General features: G+C 33.3%; 1 protein-coding gene across 1 annotated transcript in view; it reads left to right on the top strand.

The window, feature by feature from the left end:
• LOC113492984 (neuroligin-4, Y-linked-like) overlaps positions 1-22,835 on the top strand; it is a 92,137-nt gene that overhangs the window by 38,793 nt on the left and 30,509 nt on the right. Inside the window, exons 2-3 of the mRNA XM_026870740.1 lie at positions 17,687-18,198; positions 21,227-21,444. Coding sequence (XP_026726541.1) covers positions 17,831-18,198; positions 21,227-21,444 — 586 coding nt within the window. The 5' untranslated portion in view covers positions 17,687-17,830. The remainder of the gene's footprint in view (positions 1-17,686; positions 18,199-21,226; positions 21,445-22,835) is intronic.

Below are 22,835 nucleotides of genomic sequence, written 5' to 3'. Positions count from 1 at the left end.
TTTCGATTCGAAAATATCTGATTCGAAACTTTAGATGAAATTGAAAATAAATTTCGTTACTTTCAAAAAGTAATTTCAGTTACATTCAGATATGTAAAAAAGTAAATGCTCACTAAAGGATTTCAATTGTATTCCGAAGCCTAGAATGAATAATAAAACAATTTTGTTTGCCACAAAAAAAAATATCAGATTCGAAAAATGCTCAGACTGACCAATTTTGTATAGGGTTGTCAGTAACAGTAGTAGTGTCAACGCATTTTAGGACGTATAGTATGCGTTTTATATTTGTAAAGCATTGCTACATTAATTTTGATGAAATAGAAAACGAATAAAATCAACAAATTTGATTTTACATTTAAACGAATATACGAAAAACAAAAAAAAATACTCCACTTTAAGAATAGTTTATTGGTGAAAGCGTAAAAAAAACACATTTAAAGGATAAATCTTTTGTTTCCAATTAGTACCTTAGTAACTATCAGCACATTTTGTCAAACCTTATTCCCATAAGTCTTGTCTCGTGGCAACCCTACAGCAGTTACCTACATCTTGACCTGTTTCTGCCGGCCGTATAGGGGAGGGGCATTACTTTGCAGATTTCTGCCGCTTGACAACTAGAAACGAGGTTTTTCTCTCTGGATATTACTCGGAACTTTTGCTGAATCACTCACGAAGGTGGAAAATATTTCTTAGAGCTGTACGTATAGGATTTTGGAGACTTTCTAAATTGTGTATCATATTACTGTTATTTGGTTTTATGGTTATTTGATATTTAGCATAGAAGCATTGATCTCATTGTTAAATAAGAGAAGTGAATGGAAAAACCTCTTTTCTTTGGTTTCATTTGACTGACAGCTAGGGTTGCTGCTGTTAGGTAAATCTACTGTCAGTAATTACAGTAGATTTGTCAATTTTCTTTTTAATAAAACGCGCGTTCCTTAATTTGTAGGCAATTACCTACAAATTCAGGAACGTGTTCAAATACAATAACAGTTAGAATTAAAAAAAAAAAATTCCGGGCCTTTAAAAATATATGTAGGTCCTTATAAAACCCCTATCCCTGTCTCATCATCATCATCATCATCCACAGCCTTTATCCTCCCACTGCTGGGTATAGGCCTCCCCTTTCTCGTGCTAATTTCTACGGTCCTATAAAAATATACGTATATTCAATTTATCTTAAGGAATGGTACACATTGACGGCTTACGCAGCTACATTAAACGCGTATACATCGACATTAAAACTCCCTCAGTACCGTATTTAATCAATGCCTTGATACACAAAGCGTGACTGATAGGCTGCCTTTAAGAGGTTCGACATGTATTAAACACGATTCAAGATTGAGGCTCCAAACACAACAACATGTGTATTTATCGCCTTTAATTTAGACCTCCTTTTGGTGAGCAAGATATTTGATTTTAAATCTTATGTGTGTAGAGAAAGAGTTTAGATTGAATTGAAATTTGTATTCAATTACAATTTAGATTCAAATCAGATTCATAAGCAGCGGAAACATCGGTCTGTAACGGTCTAGAATAACATGTATTTTAAATAATTTTATGGGAATTATAGATTATCATTATCAAATACACATTATTTTAAAACTATTTATGTAATAATCACTCTGCTATAAAATTTCTAATAGATTAAGCCATCTCACTTTTGAAAACAATTCTGCTTCAGAAGCTGGTAGTCCTAATACTACTGTTAAACCTGCAGGAAATTAACATAGTCCCAAAATCGCAACTATTCTAACATTCGTCTCAAAAACTCTTCAGCAAAAGAAAATATAAACACCCACCTATCCCCATTATCTATCGATTGCTCAGTCACACATGCCAGTAACATAACCTCTATTTTATTGCGAGTACGGAAACGTAAGAACCTCACGTAATTCACCCCAACATGTAATGGGCTAGAAGTAGTAATAAAATCACCACACGGGGTGACAATAATGGGGCTATTTTTGTTCTCCTCTCGTTGAACTGATTTCGGGTATTTGTATCGGATTGTATTGATGTTTTCGTGGATGACTTTAATAAATAGGTTGTTTTTTCTAAATGTTTTGTGGTCGTGGTTCTTTTTGTCGAGTTTTTAGTTTACAGTATTGGTTTTGAGCTGCAACTCTTGAAATAAGTCTTTACTCTTGCATTAAACTAAATTGAAATTAAATTATTAAAACTAAATTGTTCAAACTAAAGTGATTGGTACTTACTCGACGTCACCTCTGTGTAAATACTTCGCGAAGAAATTACGTCACTAGCCCCTCTCTTAAGCTTTAAAGCAGTTTATCTTTGTCTAAACCAACCATACAACCATAAAAAAATGTAATGCATGCACATTACATTTTTTATGGTTTATCTCTATTTCTTCTTTCTAAACTGAAACTATAATTGGCAACTTATATATATTGAAATGAAACTACTTTTACGGATTTTATCGCGGTCACAGGCAGACCATGATACCTGCAAAGGTGTCGAAACGTTGGGAGCTAAAATCGTAAACGTAGATTCATTTCAATGTCTAACATTCGCGTAAACCTAAGAAACTCATATGTAATTCAAAGTTATCCACAATCAGCACAAACTACATTACATTCGTAAGCTTCTATGACATTCAATTCTCTTTACAATTTCCTTTTAAAAATAACTTCACTTTAGATCGTATTGCGTTGCCCTCAACCATTTAGTAGAACAAAATAGATTAGCTATGTAAAAAATGTGAAAACATTCAATTCGCGTGACTGAGATTTCAATTTTATTTGTGGATTTAATGTTAGCGGTAATTGCTAAGGCAGTTCACTGTTTCGCGTTTTATTGACATGATTAATCAAGTTCAAAATGGTACCATTCAAGTAAAAAAAAGTCAATATAGCATCTCAAAACATACATTATTATTATTATTACTAGCCTGGAATGTCCCACTGCTGGGCAAAGGCCTCCCCACTCTTCCTCCACTTGTCTCTGTCATGAGCCGCGAGTGACCAGTTCGGTAAGAAAAACATACATACGTAAAATAAAATAACCGGCTATTCATCATATATCATCACATTGTAATAAGAGCTATGTCTATAATAACTATTCTTTTAAGAAATAACTATTTTGTTAATAACACTACAACACAAGCTTTCCATATGCACCCGCTCACAGAACAAAAAGCAATAACAAAACACACTCAAAAACACATAATAAAAAACTGCTACCTCAAACAAAACAGTTTTCATTAAAGCCTCACTCAAAACAATGAAGAAAAAAATACGTGCCGCTAAAATATAAGCCTCGAACATTAATTTTAACTGCAGCGAGCGGCCCTCGTTAGGCAAAACAATAACAATTCATAGTTCCCGACGAACATTTAATTTGAAACATCAAAACCGCGCGTTTCGACCGCTCGACTGTAGCCGGCCTTACATTTCTAATGACCCACAGACTAATCATTCATAGTAATGGAAATTGTATTAACCAAAATTCAGTTTAATATCCATTTGCGATACAAATTTGCATTATATTTAAGTGTTGTGTGCTTTATTTTGTATTGATATTCGTTAAAACAAATTAGGAGGGTTTTGTTTGTAATACAAGTTGCTTGTATTCTGCATAGGTTTTTCTATACAGGGCTTGACCTAAAACCCTGTTCAGTCTCTATGTTTGCAACGGTTTTTTTAATTAATCATACGGTGTAATAGTAAAGCTATGTTTGAGCTTATATCTAGCCGGTTCCTATATCAAGCCAAGATACAATTTGTACTCGTAAGCGTGAATAGGGAAAACTCAGATTTTCACTCAGATGATCGTGAATTAAACCTTCATAAATATGAGCTTTTTGTATTGATTGATTTGCACACGTTCAAAATACGTTGTAATTTAATTTGGCGTGAGGGGTGGAATAGAAATTAGAAGTTCAAGTCTCAAATTTGCAATTTTGGCTAGCGAAACTTCTTCACCATGGGAAAATATATGCTTCTAACACTTTGGCCCTTTTGTAGTCCCTAAATATCAATTTACTTTCATCATTTCCTTGTGTGTTAATTCGTAGTTAACTTGTGTTAGAGTAATATTACCGCAGTGATTAAGTACTGGAATTCCGAAGGTATGTAGCGATATCGATCCACACGCACTAACACCACAATAGGAAATATTTGTGTACCAGTCAAGTAGAGGGCTTGTTTTTTTTTGGAAACGAGCTAGTTTCCCTATATTAGGTTTAATGATGTTTTTAGGCTATAGATTTAAGTTTATTTAATAAATTCATAATTAATTTTCTTTGGTTTTCCGTAGAATTATTTTAACCCTTCAGGGATCGACTGTATTTTTTTAACTCTAACGGAAAACAAGCATCTTCAATTCGAAACACTGAATAACGTATCTAGCCTCAATATGCCCTTGTACATACTATTAATTTTATTTAGGTACCTACTTGAAAACATCACGCACTTGACCACTTTTAACTTTACACTTGAAACCTTAAATTAAGGCGCGACTCCCGGGAAACATTGCTGTTTAAAATGCTTTTGTAAGGTTGAATATTTCAGTAGCAACTACCTCGTGGGCGAACCAATCAGCGCGCCCTGTTACATGGCCGGCTTAACACGTGAAATATTTTAGTATGTGCATACTTAGCAGGCTATGTATATCACGCAGCTGTGTAAATTTAGCGGGAAGGTGGAATTGTTTTACTTCCATTACTGGTTTCGATTATGAGTCATCGTGTTACACAAGTGCTTACGACGCAATGTGTGTAATGACTCGAATTACGAGGGAATTTCCGTTCACCTGTTGTAAGTGTGATTTGCTCCATTATGTAAGTTTCAAACGTTGCTATTATTAGAGCTTTGTGCGCTTGTGAGGTAATTACAATATGTGATCTGGAAACGGATAATTAAGTAAGCGTGTTAAATAATAATCACATCGGGAATTTGATAAATACCACTGTTATTGTGGAATTGATATTATTACTGCGTTTATATGATTGGTATGCAAATAAATAATTGGTGACGTGAGCTGTTTATCAAACAAACGATAGAGCATAAGTTTATTGAAATATGTTAGTGAACAAAGTTTAGCGTCATGAATAAATTCATGAAAACTGCTTTCATGATATGCATCGTATCGCATAAAAAAACAAACCACTCAGAACTAACAAATTAAATTTCCTACCTCTTAAAGTCCGTAAGCAAATTATTCGGTAATTTCGCAACAATTCTCATATGTCGTGAGGCTCACAAAAGGGGAATAAACTGAATTGCTTCCATACATCACAAGCGTTCGGCTAAGGATACCGGTAGCTAAGCGAGAGAGAGGTTTGAGCTAAAAGAGGTATAAATCATAAGAGATAAGTTAGATTTACAACCACTTAGAGAATAAACGAACTGTTAGTTATGGTTGGGAGTGATTTTGACAAGACTTTTGTAGAACAGAATTTTTGTCACGACTTTCTTCTTTCCAACAAAAGCTTTTTTTCTATTTTCTTCCAAATGTCATATTCATTACAGTTGTGTTCAGGTTTGGTTACTTGTTTAGTTTCGGAATCAAAAGCAGCCATTTGCAATAAAACATTTAAACAATATCAACAATATCAAGAGGCTCTCTCAAGTCCTACAATAGATATTATTAGATTCAGTAAACTGTCTACCGCAAAAATCACTTTACCTGCCATTAAGTCTTCTTTCAATCTGTTTTCTTTGAAATCGATAAAGTCTTCAGACTTCAAAAGAAGTAATAAAACTGAAGCACTTTCATCAAAGTCAATAAACATTTCATAATTAGTTTCTCAATGAATTTGATCATCTGGAAAATCTCGTTTATTTTCCAAAGTTAGTTCATCTTCTTTGTTAATTTCTTACTGAAATTCGAGGTAAAGTTAATCATCTATAGCTGCTTATTTTCTATTCGTTTTTATTAAATCATACCCAATGACTAAAAATGATTCTTATTCTGAGGCTCCACTGACTTTCCTTCTATTAGTCTGTGAATCATTAGGCTGTATCTATAACCGTGGTAGTGATAGTAGAAACAATAAATACCAAAACAAAAATTGAGATTAAGCAAGTTGTTACGGTCATATTTTTTTTAGATTGGTTAAATAAATTTATTTGTCACCCAACCGCTTACCGCTACGGAGCCCTCAGCCCTCAGTCCAACTCACTTGACTCCACTGAGTCCAATAACTCAAAGATTTGTTTAAGTCAACATCTAGACAAAGCCAACATTCAAAAAGCACGTTAACATGTTTTTCACCTAAACATTTGTCGACATTCATTTCTCGCTCATTTTCTACTGTGGCGCCACCTTTACGGTACCGTGCATCGATTTCAATTACCAATATATCTCGAAGGTACGTAACACGGGGTGTGAGGCGATTTTTTTCATCCTCTTTGGATATTGAATGTGGGTTGATAGGTGTTCCGTCTGTTCGAGTCAGTTTTTATTGTTACCATTTATTATTGACTTTGTATTCCATTTTATGTGTTGAAATTGTTGAGTAGGATTTCTTTCTTGTATGAATTTGTCTTTTCTATGAATATTATTATTTGAGTTCTTCTATAAAGTTTGGTCAAGTGTGATATTTTGGTTTCTTACCAATAAACTATAACAAATCAATACAAAAATAAGTCTACAAATTATCAAATTTATGATATTAACAACATACTAACCTGCTTTTAAGATTTTTTTTACTGTAATTAAAACCAGTAAGTAACGCAAATACTTATAAGTTCACTGTCAAAACTTTAGTCTGCCCTCCATGGTCACTGGACGGATAGTCGAGTGACAAGTCATCACGCCAATTGCCGAGGTGTGCAATATGCTGCGACTTTGATCCTCGCTTGGTTTAAACAATTTGAGCGTGATCCATGTATTGCTTCAAGCTTCGATGTGTATATGGATTGAATAAACGTGAAAAGCCAAATCTAGAGCTGAATTCGTTGAACGTTGCTTTACTAACCTAACACAAACTTTTCAAGAGGAGAGTTGCCATAGATAAAATCACTTTTAAAACACATCGAAACACTATTCTGATTCGACACTATTTTTACAAAAAAAAGTAAGAATAAAGGACGTAATTAAACACCTAAAAAGGTAAAGGTGAAGTACTTTTTCTCAAGTAGATTAAAACGTGACAAACTTAGAAATGCCAGGGAAACGGCGAATGGAGAACGGGAAGGAAAAAACGAGGTGAAAATTAAAAACTTCGAAACAATTGATTGCCCCAACCTCATCCGTTTTGTGTTTTTCGAGTCGTTGCAAATACTTGGGAAATTTCCTTTGCTATTTATTTCACCTGTACTTTTGAGTCTTCGTTCGGGATTTGTATTAAATTTTCCTTGAAGGTCCAATAAATCAAAGATTCGTAAATTCGAAAATTTGAATTTGGGTAGTCTTATGATTCTGATATATTTATTACTTCGATTGTGATATATTTGATAACAGTTTAAGTAAACTCTTTAAAACGTTCTAGATCTTAAATTAATAATCACAATTTCCTAGTTTCAAAATTTCATTCGCATGGAGGAAAAATAGAAAATATTCATCAATAGAATAAAATTATCACAGATCATAGTGTTAATAAATAGACAGAGTACTCAAATTGAATCCACTTCTGGACACTAAAAATTATCTAAACTTTAACACAAAATTACTTCAATCCTAAGCAATATTCTCAACTCCAAGCTTAATACAACATCTAAGTGGCGGTTAAAACTACAAATACTTAACAGCAAACTCATTTCGGTGTATATTTAATTCAGGTGTGTCGTTTAGACTAGACTGCAGCAAAATGCCACGAAACTCGAGTACATAATTATGCATTGTGTCCCAACCGCTTGAAACAGTGTTGACGAGAATGTAATTACAGGACAAGGCTACTGACAGTTAGTGCTCAAGAGCCTTGTGCAGGATAGCGGAAGGTGCAATAATATTTTGATAAATGTATAATAGTGATAAGTGAAGCGATCACAGGTTAAGCTATGCTTGACGCGGTTAGTGCGTAGATGGGTGTCCATCTTTGACATAACGAGTTTCGGAAGGCACGTTAAATTGTGAGTCCCGGCTGTTACTCCTACATCTTTGACAGTCGTTACAGGTAGTCAGTAGCTTGTAAAGTCAGGTAGGCAGTCGCTCTTTGTAAACAATAGTACTTAGCTGAAATCAGTAAGACTGGTAGTCGACCCCAACATAGTTGAGAAAAGGCTTAGCCAATGATAATGATTTTTGAAATAATATTTTGTTTCTTTAATTCATTCGTTCCTTTTTGACTTCGCTTATTCATGTTTCGCTCTATTCTAATCTTTTTCAACGAAGTTGAGCTTCTCTGTTATGTTAGGATCTATTAAAAATTGCTGGAAAATATTTTCAATTTTGAGTTGTTTTAACCTTTCCCTTCTGTATTATTATTATTATGACAAAGCAAAGCAAACATTAAAATTAGTAGATGTTACTATACACAAAATATTTTTAACAATTCTTAAGCTTCACTAACTAATTACGTATTCGTTTCTAATTCAAATAATTTCTTAAATAAATCTAGTCACGTTTTTTCTTAACATCGTTTGACTAAAAGCATTCGGTCTTTCTTTCAAGGGTCTTATTAGGTTTAATTTTCACCTGACTTCCCACGATTTTAAGTTCATTCCTGCTTTACCGGCGACAGTTTTATTGGAAAGCCTTATTGGAAAATGTAAAGGAAACAAAAATTTAATTTGACCTTTTTAGTGATGGTAAAATTTTCTCGTAATACCTGTAATAGGGATTTTAGTATTGAGCGGCTGAATTAAATGTGTAACGTTATTTCAATAAATATTATTGGCAAGTACAATTTTATTCTACACAATTGGAAGCCTTGTTAAACTTAAAATTGGCTAATCTGTGTCCGATTTTGTAAGCTCATCGGATTATATAATATTAGAAAGTGATTTAAAAAGCATTCAATTAATCAACTTTGCCAATCGCAGTCAACTGCCCTACATAGTAGATCTTTCCTAAGTTGTGTCACATCACAACACATTCAAGCACTTAATTTTAATGAGTATATTTGTTATTAAAATCTGACCCACGTATGGTCGAAGGATTTGCTCTCATTTTTAACCAAAATTTATAAGGAGACGAGAAGCTACTTCAAGGTGGTGTTCTTGGGCCAATGCTCCTAACTTATTAATTTCAGCTTTCAAACTAAAGCTGAGACCTCGAAGACAGATAGACACTCTCAAAACACTAAAATACACCAACTACTCAAACCCTTTCATTTACAGCTGCCATTAATAGAAATGTCAGTCAAACATTAGCTAACGATTCGACAAAGATATATTACAGAAATCCATTAGTTTGCATTCATCCGATAAATAGGATTTTTGGATTTATGAATAGTTTTCGCAAAGGTCGCGATGTCAGACAATGTCTTCCATTAGCGTTTTGTGTTTAATCCTTCAAGTAATTTTGTTCAGAACTAAAAATATTGTTGAACAAAATTTATGAACTTTGATTTAATTAAGATTAATACTTTGAAAGTGTTCAAGTTTAGAGAACGTTACGTTACTGAATTCAATTAGGATGCTTATCCAGCAGCTGCTAGTCGTGTACGGTGAGATAAACAAATTTTTGGATGAATACAGATTTGAATGTTAGGTACTTGTTTTTTGGGTAGTTTTCTGTATGACACGTGTAATTGTTTCCTATTTATGGAAGATTATTTTTCAATTTCAAGACTCTTCAATCATTTTACCTGTTCACATGAAGGCATATTATCTCTTAATTAATTTATGCTATACATAGCATATTATCAATCGGTAGTTTTTGCGTACAAAAATAATATCCAATTCAAAAACAGTTATTTGATCCATAATTGTCATAAAAAACTCTTTCGTAACTAAAGTGAATCTTTTGATTTAATAAAGACATTATTATAATCAGACAAGCAAATTTTAATCCAAATTCAGTAGGTATATCAATTTAATCTTCATCTGTATTTATTAAATTAGTTTCAAACAGTCTGTTCGAGTCCCAGTGGATTGGAGAATCATTAAAATAATACCCAACTCCAGGTACAAATTGTTCATTCATTATTTACTTTATAGAAACTTTTATTTTAATTTTGAACTTAAGCAATTTCTGTTACATAAGGTAAGTAATTTCAATCTCAAGGCCTAGAAGTTTTCTTTTGTAAATAATCGAGTTTTGGTTCAGGGACAATTTCGTTCGACGCTTTTTATGTGGTAAAATATATTCTAGACATTGGCAATTTATATTGCTGATTATACCAATATGATTTCGTCTTTGAATTATGAATAGGTTAGTATCTCTGATGACGTAATATGATGGCAATACGATATTTTTACATTTACTTTATCTCAGTATTTGGGGCGTGTAGGGACACACTGCTGACACATTTGTTTGTACATATAAGGCGCACGTTGTCATCAGTCATCTACCAGCAACCATGAAGTTAGGTCGCGATACTGGTATATTTTATATTGAGTTAATTATGTATCCGGTACCAGAGTAAAGCCTATAAGGTTTCCTATAGGAAACTAAATTAAAAATACGTATAAAAATACGAGGGGAAAAAAATATTATTGTAAATTATTTTACACTTTCAATATACCTATTATAACATTTTTTAAGTCATGGCTCCTTATTAAAAATGTAAAAACGCTCGTTCTTAGACGTGTCTGAAACCCTACTTTTCCAACGCTTTTAAACTTTTATCCAGTCTCAAAAGTTTTGTCGTCTTTCCAAACTGTGAATCCCAATTTTATAATATGAGAGTTTTATGTAGGGAGGATGAGATATAAGATGCTATTACGATTGTACATGTATTAACGCCTACAAGACTTTTCGTTAAATGTGTTCGGGTTCTTAGGTGTTAATATTGAGGAATCTGAAACTTAGATATTTTTTGTCAAATTTGTCAGTCGCGTATATTGTGTATCGTGTATTTTCGATACATTTTGGCCAAATTAAAGAGATATAATATGTTTGAACAAACCTTTATGTGTTTTTTGGCATCACATATTTCTCTCCCCAACAACAAATTTCGTATTTTAGACATACTTCTAAATTTTAAAATGATTTTAGTATTCAATGACTTTACAGACATTTTCTTTTTCGGGGTCGTCTTCTTATGGCCGTCGTACGTTATGTTTTTCGTTAATCTAATTTTTAAGAAACATGAAAATGTTACCAGCAGGATCGAGTTCTGTGTGAATCAAAATAAGACTAAGCTTTTAAATGGTCAGTTTCAATTCAATTCAATCAAACGTCTTAAAAAACCATAAGACAATCTTAACACAAAAAGCAATCCAATACTTGCTAGTAGCTGCATTCAAGTCCGATACTAACTCAACTGAACGAATCTATTTTCCCGCTGTGATCAATTGTTCCACTATTTCATTGAGTTACAAACATTTAAACAATCAGTTTTCTCTTGCTATTGCAGTTGTTTGTAAAGCGACTAGTTTTAAACACTATTTCAACTGTTTTTGGATTTAATTTAATAATGCTATTTATCATTATTATTATTTAAATAACGATATTCATCATAATCATTAATTAAATAATTACTGAAATAATATTGTTCGATAGTAAAAGCTTGTGCAAGTTTTATTCTTACCTCTTCAAGGATTGACATGGACTTAACCTTCGTCATCATCTCAGCCTATAGTTTTCTACTGCTGGACATAGGCCTCTCCATACGTTCTCCAGCGCGATCGGTCCATTGCTATCTGCATCCAACGAGACCCAGCGGCTTGCACTAAGTCGTCGGTAGATCTAGCAGGTAGCCGTCCCACGCTACGCTTGGTGGTGCGTGGTCTCCACTACAGAACTTTTCTGCCTCATCGGCCGTCCGATCTTAACATTATTAGATGTTAAATTTCCGTGAGATGACCCAGAGACAGCGTATCAAATAAGACGGAAAGGAATTTAATCCTCGTATCTGCAGGACTCTCACAGAGATCTAAGTCACATGATCAAGTCGAAGCGTTTGCGGGGATCGAATCCGCGGCACATCCCGCACTGTGAATTTGGCATGGTAACCTATAACAGTTGACTATCCGAATCAGTTGTCTTGGGTAAAAACAATAGTTTGTCGTTTGAAGCCAAAGTAGTCATAAGCGTGGTAGACAATGCGTAATCTAACACTTTTATACTTAAAGTACGTACCTATATCACTGCAATGCTTAAAACGTAAACAGTGTTTTTTGATTTCACCACTAGGCAAACGTCAGTTAATACGGAGACACAATAAGAGCATTCATTACCACAATATTGTACTTGAGAATGTCAGTTGAAGTTCATCAAAATCCTCACAATTATTTTTACTACATTGACAGCGTACATACCAGAGATGTAAATGAACTAACTGTATTTAAACACGAAATTTAATAAAAATAAATCTGTTCATCGAACTGCTTCTAGTAACTAGCGCCTATTACCAGAAGGTTTAAACCCATCACACCTGATAAAAAATGATTTCGCAGAACAATTATTTTACCACCAACCCATTACAACAATTTAATTTAAAAATAACTACTTGAAATTCTTGAATATTTTGTGCCATTCAATGATGATTTTCTGAGAGTAAATTTGCTTTTTTAGAATCGAAATAAAATTGTGATAATGAAATTTTTGCAACAATACGCGTTAAATATTTCTGTGACAAGTTTGAAAGAGTATTTCTAAGAATTCGATAAATCGAACACAACTTTCGAAAACCATTTATTATTAAATTTGATCAAATTTAACCAACTGTTTTCCTTTGAATAACCAAGATTTTAGATGGTTATAAAATAAAATATTTAGAAAGAATGTAAACATCTCAAAAAACTATCTAAAATAACTATCGTGGCTAATCTACAATTGTACAAGTTGATCGATCACAGGTTAAGTAAGATCACTTGATACGGTTGATCAGTGTATGGGTTACCATCTATGTCATAATTTGTTCATCTTTGACAGTGGTTATGGGTAGTGAGAAGCTAGAAAGTATGACAATCAGTCCGACTAGGATGTATAGTGTTGCCCAGGTAACTGGGTTGAGAAGATCATTTGCACAAATGCTTCTTGCAAAACACTGGCACTTAGCTGCATCCTGGTTAGACTATAAGATAAAATCAAAAAATTTAGGAAAAGGCTAGGACAATGATGAAAAAAGAAACCTAGAAACATGACCGAAAAAAGGACCAATTTTACTTGAAGGACAATACCTAAATTGTATTACATTATTAATAAGATGACATTTACATATCTATCACAATCAAAACGATCATATAACGTTAGAAGTTAAGCAATATCAATACATTAAACAGAATTCGATGTTTCCATGAACACCACTCACAATACCGAAGAAAAGTACTTAATGGAGAAAGGATCGCTATTAACGATAAGACCACCCTTTGTATAGATCTAACATTTATTGTTAATGTTTGATATTCAAATGTATACAAAAACGGACTCGGTGCGTGTTGAATAGTATTAACGGTATAAGGGGGGGGGAGAGGAAGCCTATGTTCAGCAGTGGGTTATCAAAACTTGATGATGATGCTCTTGAGGAAGAGAATAGTCTGGAATGAGTTGAGTTATGCAAGACTAGGTTTGAAAAAAATAGTGTAAAGTAAAGTAGGAAAATCAGTATGTGATATATGCAATGAGTGAATAAATTGTTTGAAAATATTGTGTTACAACTATGAGAACTCCAAAAGTATTATTTTAAAAAGTTTTTCCGAAGTGAGAACGATTTCAAAATTATGTAATTCTGTGGCCACATAGAAAATTAAAATGGAAATCTTAGTACGATATTTTGCTAAACTTAGTATGACTGCAAGCCAACGCTAACACAACAAAAGAAAATGATTAAAAGGATCAATTTAAAATTAAATTCCCGTTATTCCATACAACATGTACCTACTCTAAACTCGAAACAACATTACTCAAATAAACAAGCATAACACAGAACAATAATATAATACATAACTCCAAAGGCGGTAGGCAAAGCGACGCGCCAAACTTAGTCTGGAATAGTTCGTAAGCCCGATATAACTTAGCCCCATAGATTTATGAGAGAAACGTGATCTATTTCACATTCACTTCGTCCTCTCAATTTCCTATGCAAATCTGATAGACTTGAAAATGTTTCTTTTATACACTGAACTTATAATGTTTGCGTGTAAGGAAAATTTGTTCTTGGTTTCTTTGTATCCATGTTCTTATTGATCATGAACTAAACAGTAAGTAAGTCGATTTGTTGTATGCAAGGTTTATATTTTTACGATTAGATTATATTTTAGACGTAGATGGATCAATTTACGATCATGTTTCAACATTAGACAAAAAACATCTAGTTAAAAAATATGTATAATATGTTATTTTAAATATGTATATCTAGTTTAAAACATATAAAAAAGAAGAGCAAAAAATATTAGAAAGAAAAATAAATGATCCGTTGCTATTTTAAACAATCAATTTATTGAAAAAAAAATCAAATTTCAAGCATACAACAACGTGAGAACGAAGAAACCGGTACAATATGTGAGCTACTTAACATTCAACATACGTTGGGAGGGACGAAAAGAAATGGGTCATTATAGCCCCTGTAACCGATGCTAGAGACCTTGTTCATTATTTATGCACAATTATTAACCGAACCCCGGCATTCTGCGGCCGCTTCTGTCCTTAGTCACCTGATTTGAAAATGGAAAGGCAAATTTTAGGAAATTGTAAATGTGCGGTTTGTTTTGTAGGGATGAATTATATTGGTTTTTCCGATTTGCAAAGGGATTTCCCGGAAAAAAAGCGATAAAACCTATTCATAAGCTACCATCAAAATATTTTATTCGCCACTCAAGTGCCAGCATCAAAACAAAACGTTTTTCAAGAGTTAGTTTACATCAAGCCGTTCAAGTGTGAGTCGGATTTGCAATTCTGAGAGTTTTGTTAAAAATGCTAGAGGAAAAGAATTTCCCAAAAGAAAATGGTTACAGATTACTGTTAATATTATATTTGTTATAACACTGTAAAAATACATTATCCGTAAAAATTACTGTCTACCTATAACGGTTTCTGGTGCTAAACTGTATATACAGAACCCTAGAAAGCCTCCTTACATTTAACAGCAAACCAGTTCATATAAATATAAATCAAAATCTCATTTGATCTGTCATACGAACCTTAAAACTGTCTCGTAAAGAATAAATTCCATTCTAAATCCAACAGCGACAAATTCACTACATCTCTCTAAGTACGTAACACATTATACCTCGGAGATATGTTTAACAAGTTACAAAATTACATTCAGAATTTGTACGTGCCTCAATTTCGAGCAAACTAAAATATTTATGTGACGGATAACGTTACTTTTCACGGCACCTATACCCTTAAGCGTAATATTTTATGGACCCTATGACGTCACCCGCCTTCAAATACTCATTTTTCAGATACGAATACGTTATAAATAAAGCACGTTTTATTGAAGGGTTCTGATGGAAATATGTGTTGGTAATAGGAATAGATGAGGTTGTTGTCTCCAAGGAATTTGATGTCGGAATATGAGGGTGTCCACAAACATACAATTAATTCAATCAACATACACAGGAAACCCAGACTAGGAACAAGCATTCGTAAATCACACAAACACTTGTCCTACCAGACCCAATCTTTGTCGCATTTGAGTATAAATTATCCTATGAAAATTGTCACTATAAAAATAGAATCCATAATTCTAAACTATTATATTTTTAAGGATAACTCTCTCTTAACTTTCGTATCATAAACATTAAAAAAAACGAATACTATCATCAAAATTTCACGCTCATGCTAAAAATATCCGATCGATACAAAGGAACTTAAACCTCAGGAGACATTAAAAATATGACAAATTACTTATTTTATATTCGCCGAGAACGCTCGCTATAAATCAATAAATGTAGGTACCATTAAAGGTGATGAATACTGATGAGAATATAAAGACGTCTAATCAAAACCAAGCGTTAAAAGCGCTTTCCGCTAAAATACTTTTAACGATCTATCTTAGCATGTAAATAACTTTAGCACCAGTTTTGCGGCAGGTTTAAGCTGTAAAGCGCTTTTGATATTGAAACTATAGCTTTTTGTCAAACATCGCTTGGCGTATGCTCTTTTGTTTTTATGCAAAACTCGGCTGGCAAGCGTGAATTTACTGTTCATAGTTTAGTTCGAAACTATGGTGTCGCGTTACAAAGTAAAGTGAAACATGGATATGACAAACAAACAATTTAAATTGGAACAATAGTAGAACAGTATCAATAAAACAAAAGACGCCGATTCTAACTGACTCTGTTCTCTCATTGTTGTAAAGGACAGGTCACAATGTCATACGTCATCCATTTAGAAGCAAACAAAACAATTTGTTCGCCCATTAACACATGTAAAGCCTCTAAACACATTTTTCACTGGTGAAAAATTAATCCCTACCCAAATATGCACGGCAACAGAAAAAACAAAGAGATACAACAATATAATAAATTATGTTCACCGAACAAACGAAGCAAGTCGTCCTGTATTTCTGAACGGAATCGTATACACTCGTATTTTCGTATTGAATTTCTATGTATAGTTAAAAGAGGAAAATTTTTACCCGGACGATATTATTAATTCATATTAACGAGGCACAGGGGCAAAGGCTATCCGGTTCCCCGGATGAAAACGGTCAAATATCATCACCCGGTAACGACTACGGGAGCTGGTATTTTTTACTCGTTACAAACGCGCCGTGCCACGGAATTTCATCAGCCTCTTTTGACGTTGCTTATTTTGTACGGATAAACTAATTACTTTGATACTTGTACGATATCAAGTTCTATAAAATTAATTGGTTCAATACTATACCGTCATAAGGAAAATATCCATTCTGCGTAATTAAGAACATTGAGTGTTGTTTTTTATGAAAATATTAATTTTATAAGCCTGTGTAAATATTATATTAGCTGAACAAGTACTAAGTCCTCACTTGTAAGTCAAAACGCCATTGTTATAATAATTATGTTTGCTGATAAACAAAAAACCGAGACTAACTTTTCTTCAACATCACTGTACAAAATCATTTCGAATGTTTTTTCCGGCTTTTAGAAGCTTAACATTTCATAATTTCAACAGCAAAGAAAAATACTTATGAATACAAATGAAATTAAATGAGTGAGTTTTTACTGTGGAATTATTTTTCTTGGCTTGAGAAACAGAACTTCGTTAAATACTTCGTGCTACAGTCTGAATACTTCAGTATGGATAATCAAATTATGTGCTACTAAGACTTAAAGAAATATGTCTGAGATTTTCTCCACGACCTAATGTTCATACAGCTGTCTCTTTCTAAAGTTTCAGTTGTTTGTCGTTATTGCTCAGCTTATTGAAGCGTTATTGAAGCTTCAAGAAAAGTTAAAACATAAAGCTTTCCCAAAGATTTTTTTAAACGATGCAAAGTTAAGTCCTAACCATTTGAAGACACATCTTCGAAAAAACAGTCGGTTTTATTTTCGTTAAAGACTAAACAAATTGATCAAAGCTTTAAATCTGTTAAGCCAGAGAGATCCAGTGCTAATTCACATTTTATTGCTACAGAATCCGTTTTAATTACATCTCTGCAAATAATAACGTTGTTGGCATGAACTAAATATTGTGCTGTAAACAAAACCCTTTGGAGTAACAACAATGCCTTTTGTTTCAGTTACTAACATGGCTGTTGTTAAGCTGACCCAGCAAAATAAACACTGACCCAACGATGTCGTAATAAAAAATCAAATGAATTTACAACAAAATAAAACAGGAACCTAGTAAAGAGATGGGTATACAAAGGTGATATTCACAGAAAATGGACACCCATAAACTGTCACTACACATTTGCAATTCAATAAAACAGTATATGGTAAACGTAGATATAGTGACGGAGATAGTCAAGCTACACAACAATAAGATAAATAACCTGAAGAGAAAGTTGACATTGAAATTGGGACTGCAGGAGAAGTTGAAGCTAGTGTTGTTGCTAATACTGTTAATGACTCAAAATTCGAATTGCAACGGATTTGGTGGCAGGAATTCTATGTTAAGAACTAGAGTGATTGGAACGAGATACGGGAAGCTCCAGGGAGTGATATTGCCAATGGATCAACATAAATACTTGAAGCCGGTAGAGGCGTACCTCGGGGTTCCTTACGCCACTCCACCGACTGGGTCAAACAGGTATGTCCTCTATTTTATGGTCGGTCAGTTTTATCTTATTAAACGCTTGGCTAGCTCCCGACGTGTCGCTAAAGTGAAAACGTCGAATGTATGGATCGGTTTCTTGAACGAATTTATTTGTGAAGATGTAGTTTAAACTGAAACTATAATAGCTCTTATGGAGTACGAGACAAGTTTAGAATATCATTTTAGTTGCAACTGAAGTTAGAATTGTTGAAGTTTCATTGTCGCTTTGTTATCATCAAACCCCGAGGGATGTTATTCCTGTTTCGTCGCTGTGGCTGACGTGTACTTGTGTTGTTAGTCAAAATGGAATATAATGCTTTAAATATAAAGCTATGCTGTATCGTTTATGGCACTAACGAAGGTGTTTTGTGAGAAGGTCAATCAATGATAAGTTTAATTATGTACCTACCAAAGTTTTTCAACGAAACTCTGATACCAGTTATTATCAATCGTTAAATTACGTATATTTGAGCCAGATCTTTACAATTCTATGTTAAGGTACTCGTGAAATTGATAATAATGTTCTAGAAGTACAGATCCATAATATGAATTACAACAGTCAAAATACTTACAGAAATTATAACATTTAGCTCAGCTACATTAAGCTTCGAGTCAAGACTTAAGACAGACGGAAATTTATCACCCGAATAACAATTTTAATGTAGAAATAATAAAAATGAGTGAAGGTTTCGTCAAAAATTACTTTTAGAAATCATTAGCGAGTATTAAAAATGTTCTTTGGTAATAGAAGCGTGGGCTTATTGTGACCTTGTTTGACATTATTCCGAGCAACTCTAAAAAATATTTTACTTGATTACATTCCTTTGTAGACTAAGTTTTTGAAATTTTTAAGGTGAAAATGTAATTAGTAGAAAATCATTTGTCGACGTATTTATTTTTTGAAGCTAGAAGCTAAGTCAACGTTTTATTTACGAGTATTACGTAGGTACCCATCAGTCGCATGACAAGTTATTTAAATGTAATCGTCCTTTGGGGCTTTATAATAATCCTGTAGAGACATCTTTATAGTTGAAATTTAATTAAAAGCATTGATGAATATTAATCCAGTCATATAAAAACTATCGAAATACTAAAATAAACACTATGTACAGTCAGTAAAAGAAATTAGTGGCAAGCACCTGAGCTTTAAAATAACTACAAACAATCAAATGCAATAAGGTTCTATTGAGATAATTCTACTATAGCGTAGATAAAGAATCGCAAAGAATTGACCGACGTCTATTGTTGGCAGTACCTCTGAGTAGAGGCAAAAAATAGTTATTGAATATGTTACAGAAACAATAATTAATTGATTCATTAAAAAGTTGTTGTCGGGCGCTTTAAGTAATTTGATACATGATATAAGCTAATGTATGTATATTATATTTTTAATCTATATTAATATGTAAAGCTGAAGAGTTTATTTGATTGTTTGTTAGAACGCGCTAATCTCAGAAACTACTGGTTCAAATTGAAAAAATATTTTTGTGTTGAAGGACCTTTAATCGAGGAAGGTTTTAGGCTATATAAAATCACGCTGCGACTAATAGGAACGAAGATACAATGGAAAATGTGGAAAAATCAGGGCAGGTATATCTTCTAACAACGCGGACGACGTCGCGGGCAGCAGCTAGTAAATTATATAAGCTACTATGTTACTACTAATGTATTTTAAAACGTTTGTTCGTTTCGATTTTAAATTCAGTATCACTTCGATTATTAACATCACGAGATCCGATCGGAAGTGAGTGATATTATCATTTTAATGACATCGGGGCTGAATAATGTATTATAGTGTCATGTTTTATAGCAATAGTTTAATAATGTATCAATGTTCTTTGTTTGTTTGAAATGATTGGTTTATAATATATATATATATGTATATATATATATATATGTATCTGTATATATATATATTATAAACCAATCATTTCAAACAAACAAAGAACATTGATACATTATTAAACTATTGCTATAAAACATGTAATATGACATGTAATATAGATACATCAAGTCAATAATTAGCACTCTTAACACTGGAGGTTCCGTACAATTAAAAGGTACTCGGTTAGGTTAGTGAAATTGTGGCTTTAAATTTATTTTCATCACCAATGGATTTAAGACCGTAGCAGTGGCTGCTTAACCTCAATCTTTATTATTAAAGCGGCAACAGTCATCACTAGTTACGTGATGGTGGGATTCAGGTACACCAATAAATATTGTGTTTATATTATACTCCTCTTCAGACAATCTGCTTCAATGACGGTAAATTATAATAAGCGCAGAAACACTTCGGAGCGTTTATCAAGTAATAATAATTAAACAAAACTTAATTGTAACGCTAAGCCTACAGTTACACAAAACATGGCTTGATAAGGGTGAAATAATCAAAATGCGTTCTACAAAGAATGACTAACTAGATACATTCAAAAAATATTTCATTCATTTTGAACTAAAGAAAATAGCAGAAGCGTCGAAACATCCAAATTAGTTTGATTTTTGTAGAAATATAAAACAAGAGCTATAAATTTGAATTTTGCCTATGAATGATACATTGCTGATTGCGCATTCATTGAAAGTGCAATTTGGGCAATAGGAATATGAATGGACTACATTTATTTTTTTAGGTGGTTATTGGTACTTTTTTTACGTACTATATTATTTTTGTTCAACTTTCCTGCACTATTTATCACCTTATAAGGTGCGTACATGTGAGAGTAAAAGTTGTACCCAACACCTTGAAACCATTCTAGTAAATTATTTATTATTATATATATATTTCAGTATATATCAGGAGTTATCGTTTTCGATAACGGCGACCATATTATTATTATAAGCCCATGCTGTCCCACTGCCTGGTTCATCTATAGGACAAGTGCTTTCCAGTTGAGCCAATCACGCTATCTACACCTGGGTCTACTATGGTCTTTTATGGCTTCAGGGAATTCCAGTAAATAATGACAAATCTTTTAACCTGGAAGTAAGCACAAAAGACAAACCCTAACAATTACATTATCCCCAGGTTCGCGCCAACCAGAGCGCCAGCACCGTGGGACGACGTCAAGACGGTAGACCAAATGGGACCGGTCTGCCCGCAAAGGTTACCCGACATCTCGAACGAGACCCTGGCTCTGGAGAGGATGCCCAAAGGCCGGCTGGAGTACCTGAGAAGATTACTGCCACGGCTCAAAAACCAGAGCGAAGATTGTCTGTACATGAACATTTATACGCCAGTGCAAGGTGAGTTGAAAATTATTAATAATTTTGGGCTAATTGGGCTAGTTCTGGACATACAGAAATCAGCTGAAATAAAATATGAATCGGAATTGAATAAGTGATTCCTTGTTCAACCATGTAGTTCATCAGCATATTTTGTTGATAAGGATAAAACGATGATAATGATGATGTCAATCAGCTCATGATTAATGACTCCGGTTGAGTTCGAACCTAGTAGGCGATACCAATATATACCGTTTTTAAACAACTATGAATCCACGTCATATAAGTTATCATTTTTAAACATACAAGTACGTTATACCCAGCATACAGTCTAGGGGTGAATGAGCCGCATAAATTCTTTTCAACAAAACAATAAAGCAAAATAACGGGCATAGTTGAAAAACTAATTATTCATCTACTAAAACTATTTCACACACAACTCAACTAGTTATTCCCGAGGGTCCAGGAGCGACGGAACTAATTTGTAGATTGTTAGTTTCAGACGAAATTAATGTTACTGAATAACTGAATACTCATTAACTTGTTCATACAAAAATAACAAAGAGAACCTAATTTACAGAACTGTCGCCGGAATATAAATTTTAAATTCAGCTGTGGAGACCGAAAAAACTGAATTATCACTTAACTAAAGAGGTTTTATTGTTTTAAAGGAAAATTTTAATGATCATACCAGTAGGCAATTGTTCTACTGGTAGATAAATCTGTACCCATAAGGATAAAAATTGAACTCAGATGAAAATTATAGGCAATCATTCCAACATTCGACAAAAGTACCTGGTTAAAATCATGTCTAAACAATTCTTTACAATTTCCAAAACAGGAGCTATAAAGCAGTACGAAGCTGGAAATTTTCTCTTTCAAAGACTAAACTAAGTAGCACTTAAATTAAAAAGATTTATAGTGTACGTAAGCATTGTTCCCTACCGACCAAATATTCCTTAGAAACAACGCAACCCCTATAATACTCCAACAATACCAATAGATATTTATCACGAACACCAATAAATTGAAACATAGTGTGCCTATTATTCATAAATTAATCGGAAATAATTTATACCATTTCTGGCATTGGTTTAAATTATTTTAACCCTGACGATTTGAGTAAGATATGAATGTAGTCTAGAATTTTATTACCCCTTCCCATGCCAATACGGGAATAAATGAAAAATATAGTCCTATTATCTGATTGCCAACTCGCTTAAATGTTTTTAACTCACGAATTGATGGTTTATGGTGTCATTAGTTTAAAGTGTAAAAATGAGGCGCTTGATGTCAATAAATTAAATAACTACCACTTTTATAAAACCAATATACCTACCCTCGTTCGTTTAACTAAATAATGGTTGGCCTTCATAGTTTTCCTATCACTACTTACCATCTTAGAGTGTCAT

This window comes from Trichoplusia ni, chromosome 4, assembly GCF_003590095.1.
Source record: "Trichoplusia ni isolate ovarian cell line Hi5 chromosome 4, tn1, whole genome shotgun sequence".
Classification (NCBI taxonomy): domain Eukaryota; kingdom Metazoa; phylum Arthropoda; class Insecta; order Lepidoptera; family Noctuidae; genus Trichoplusia; species Trichoplusia ni.
This window is presented reverse-complemented; position numbering and strand designations above follow the sequence as displayed.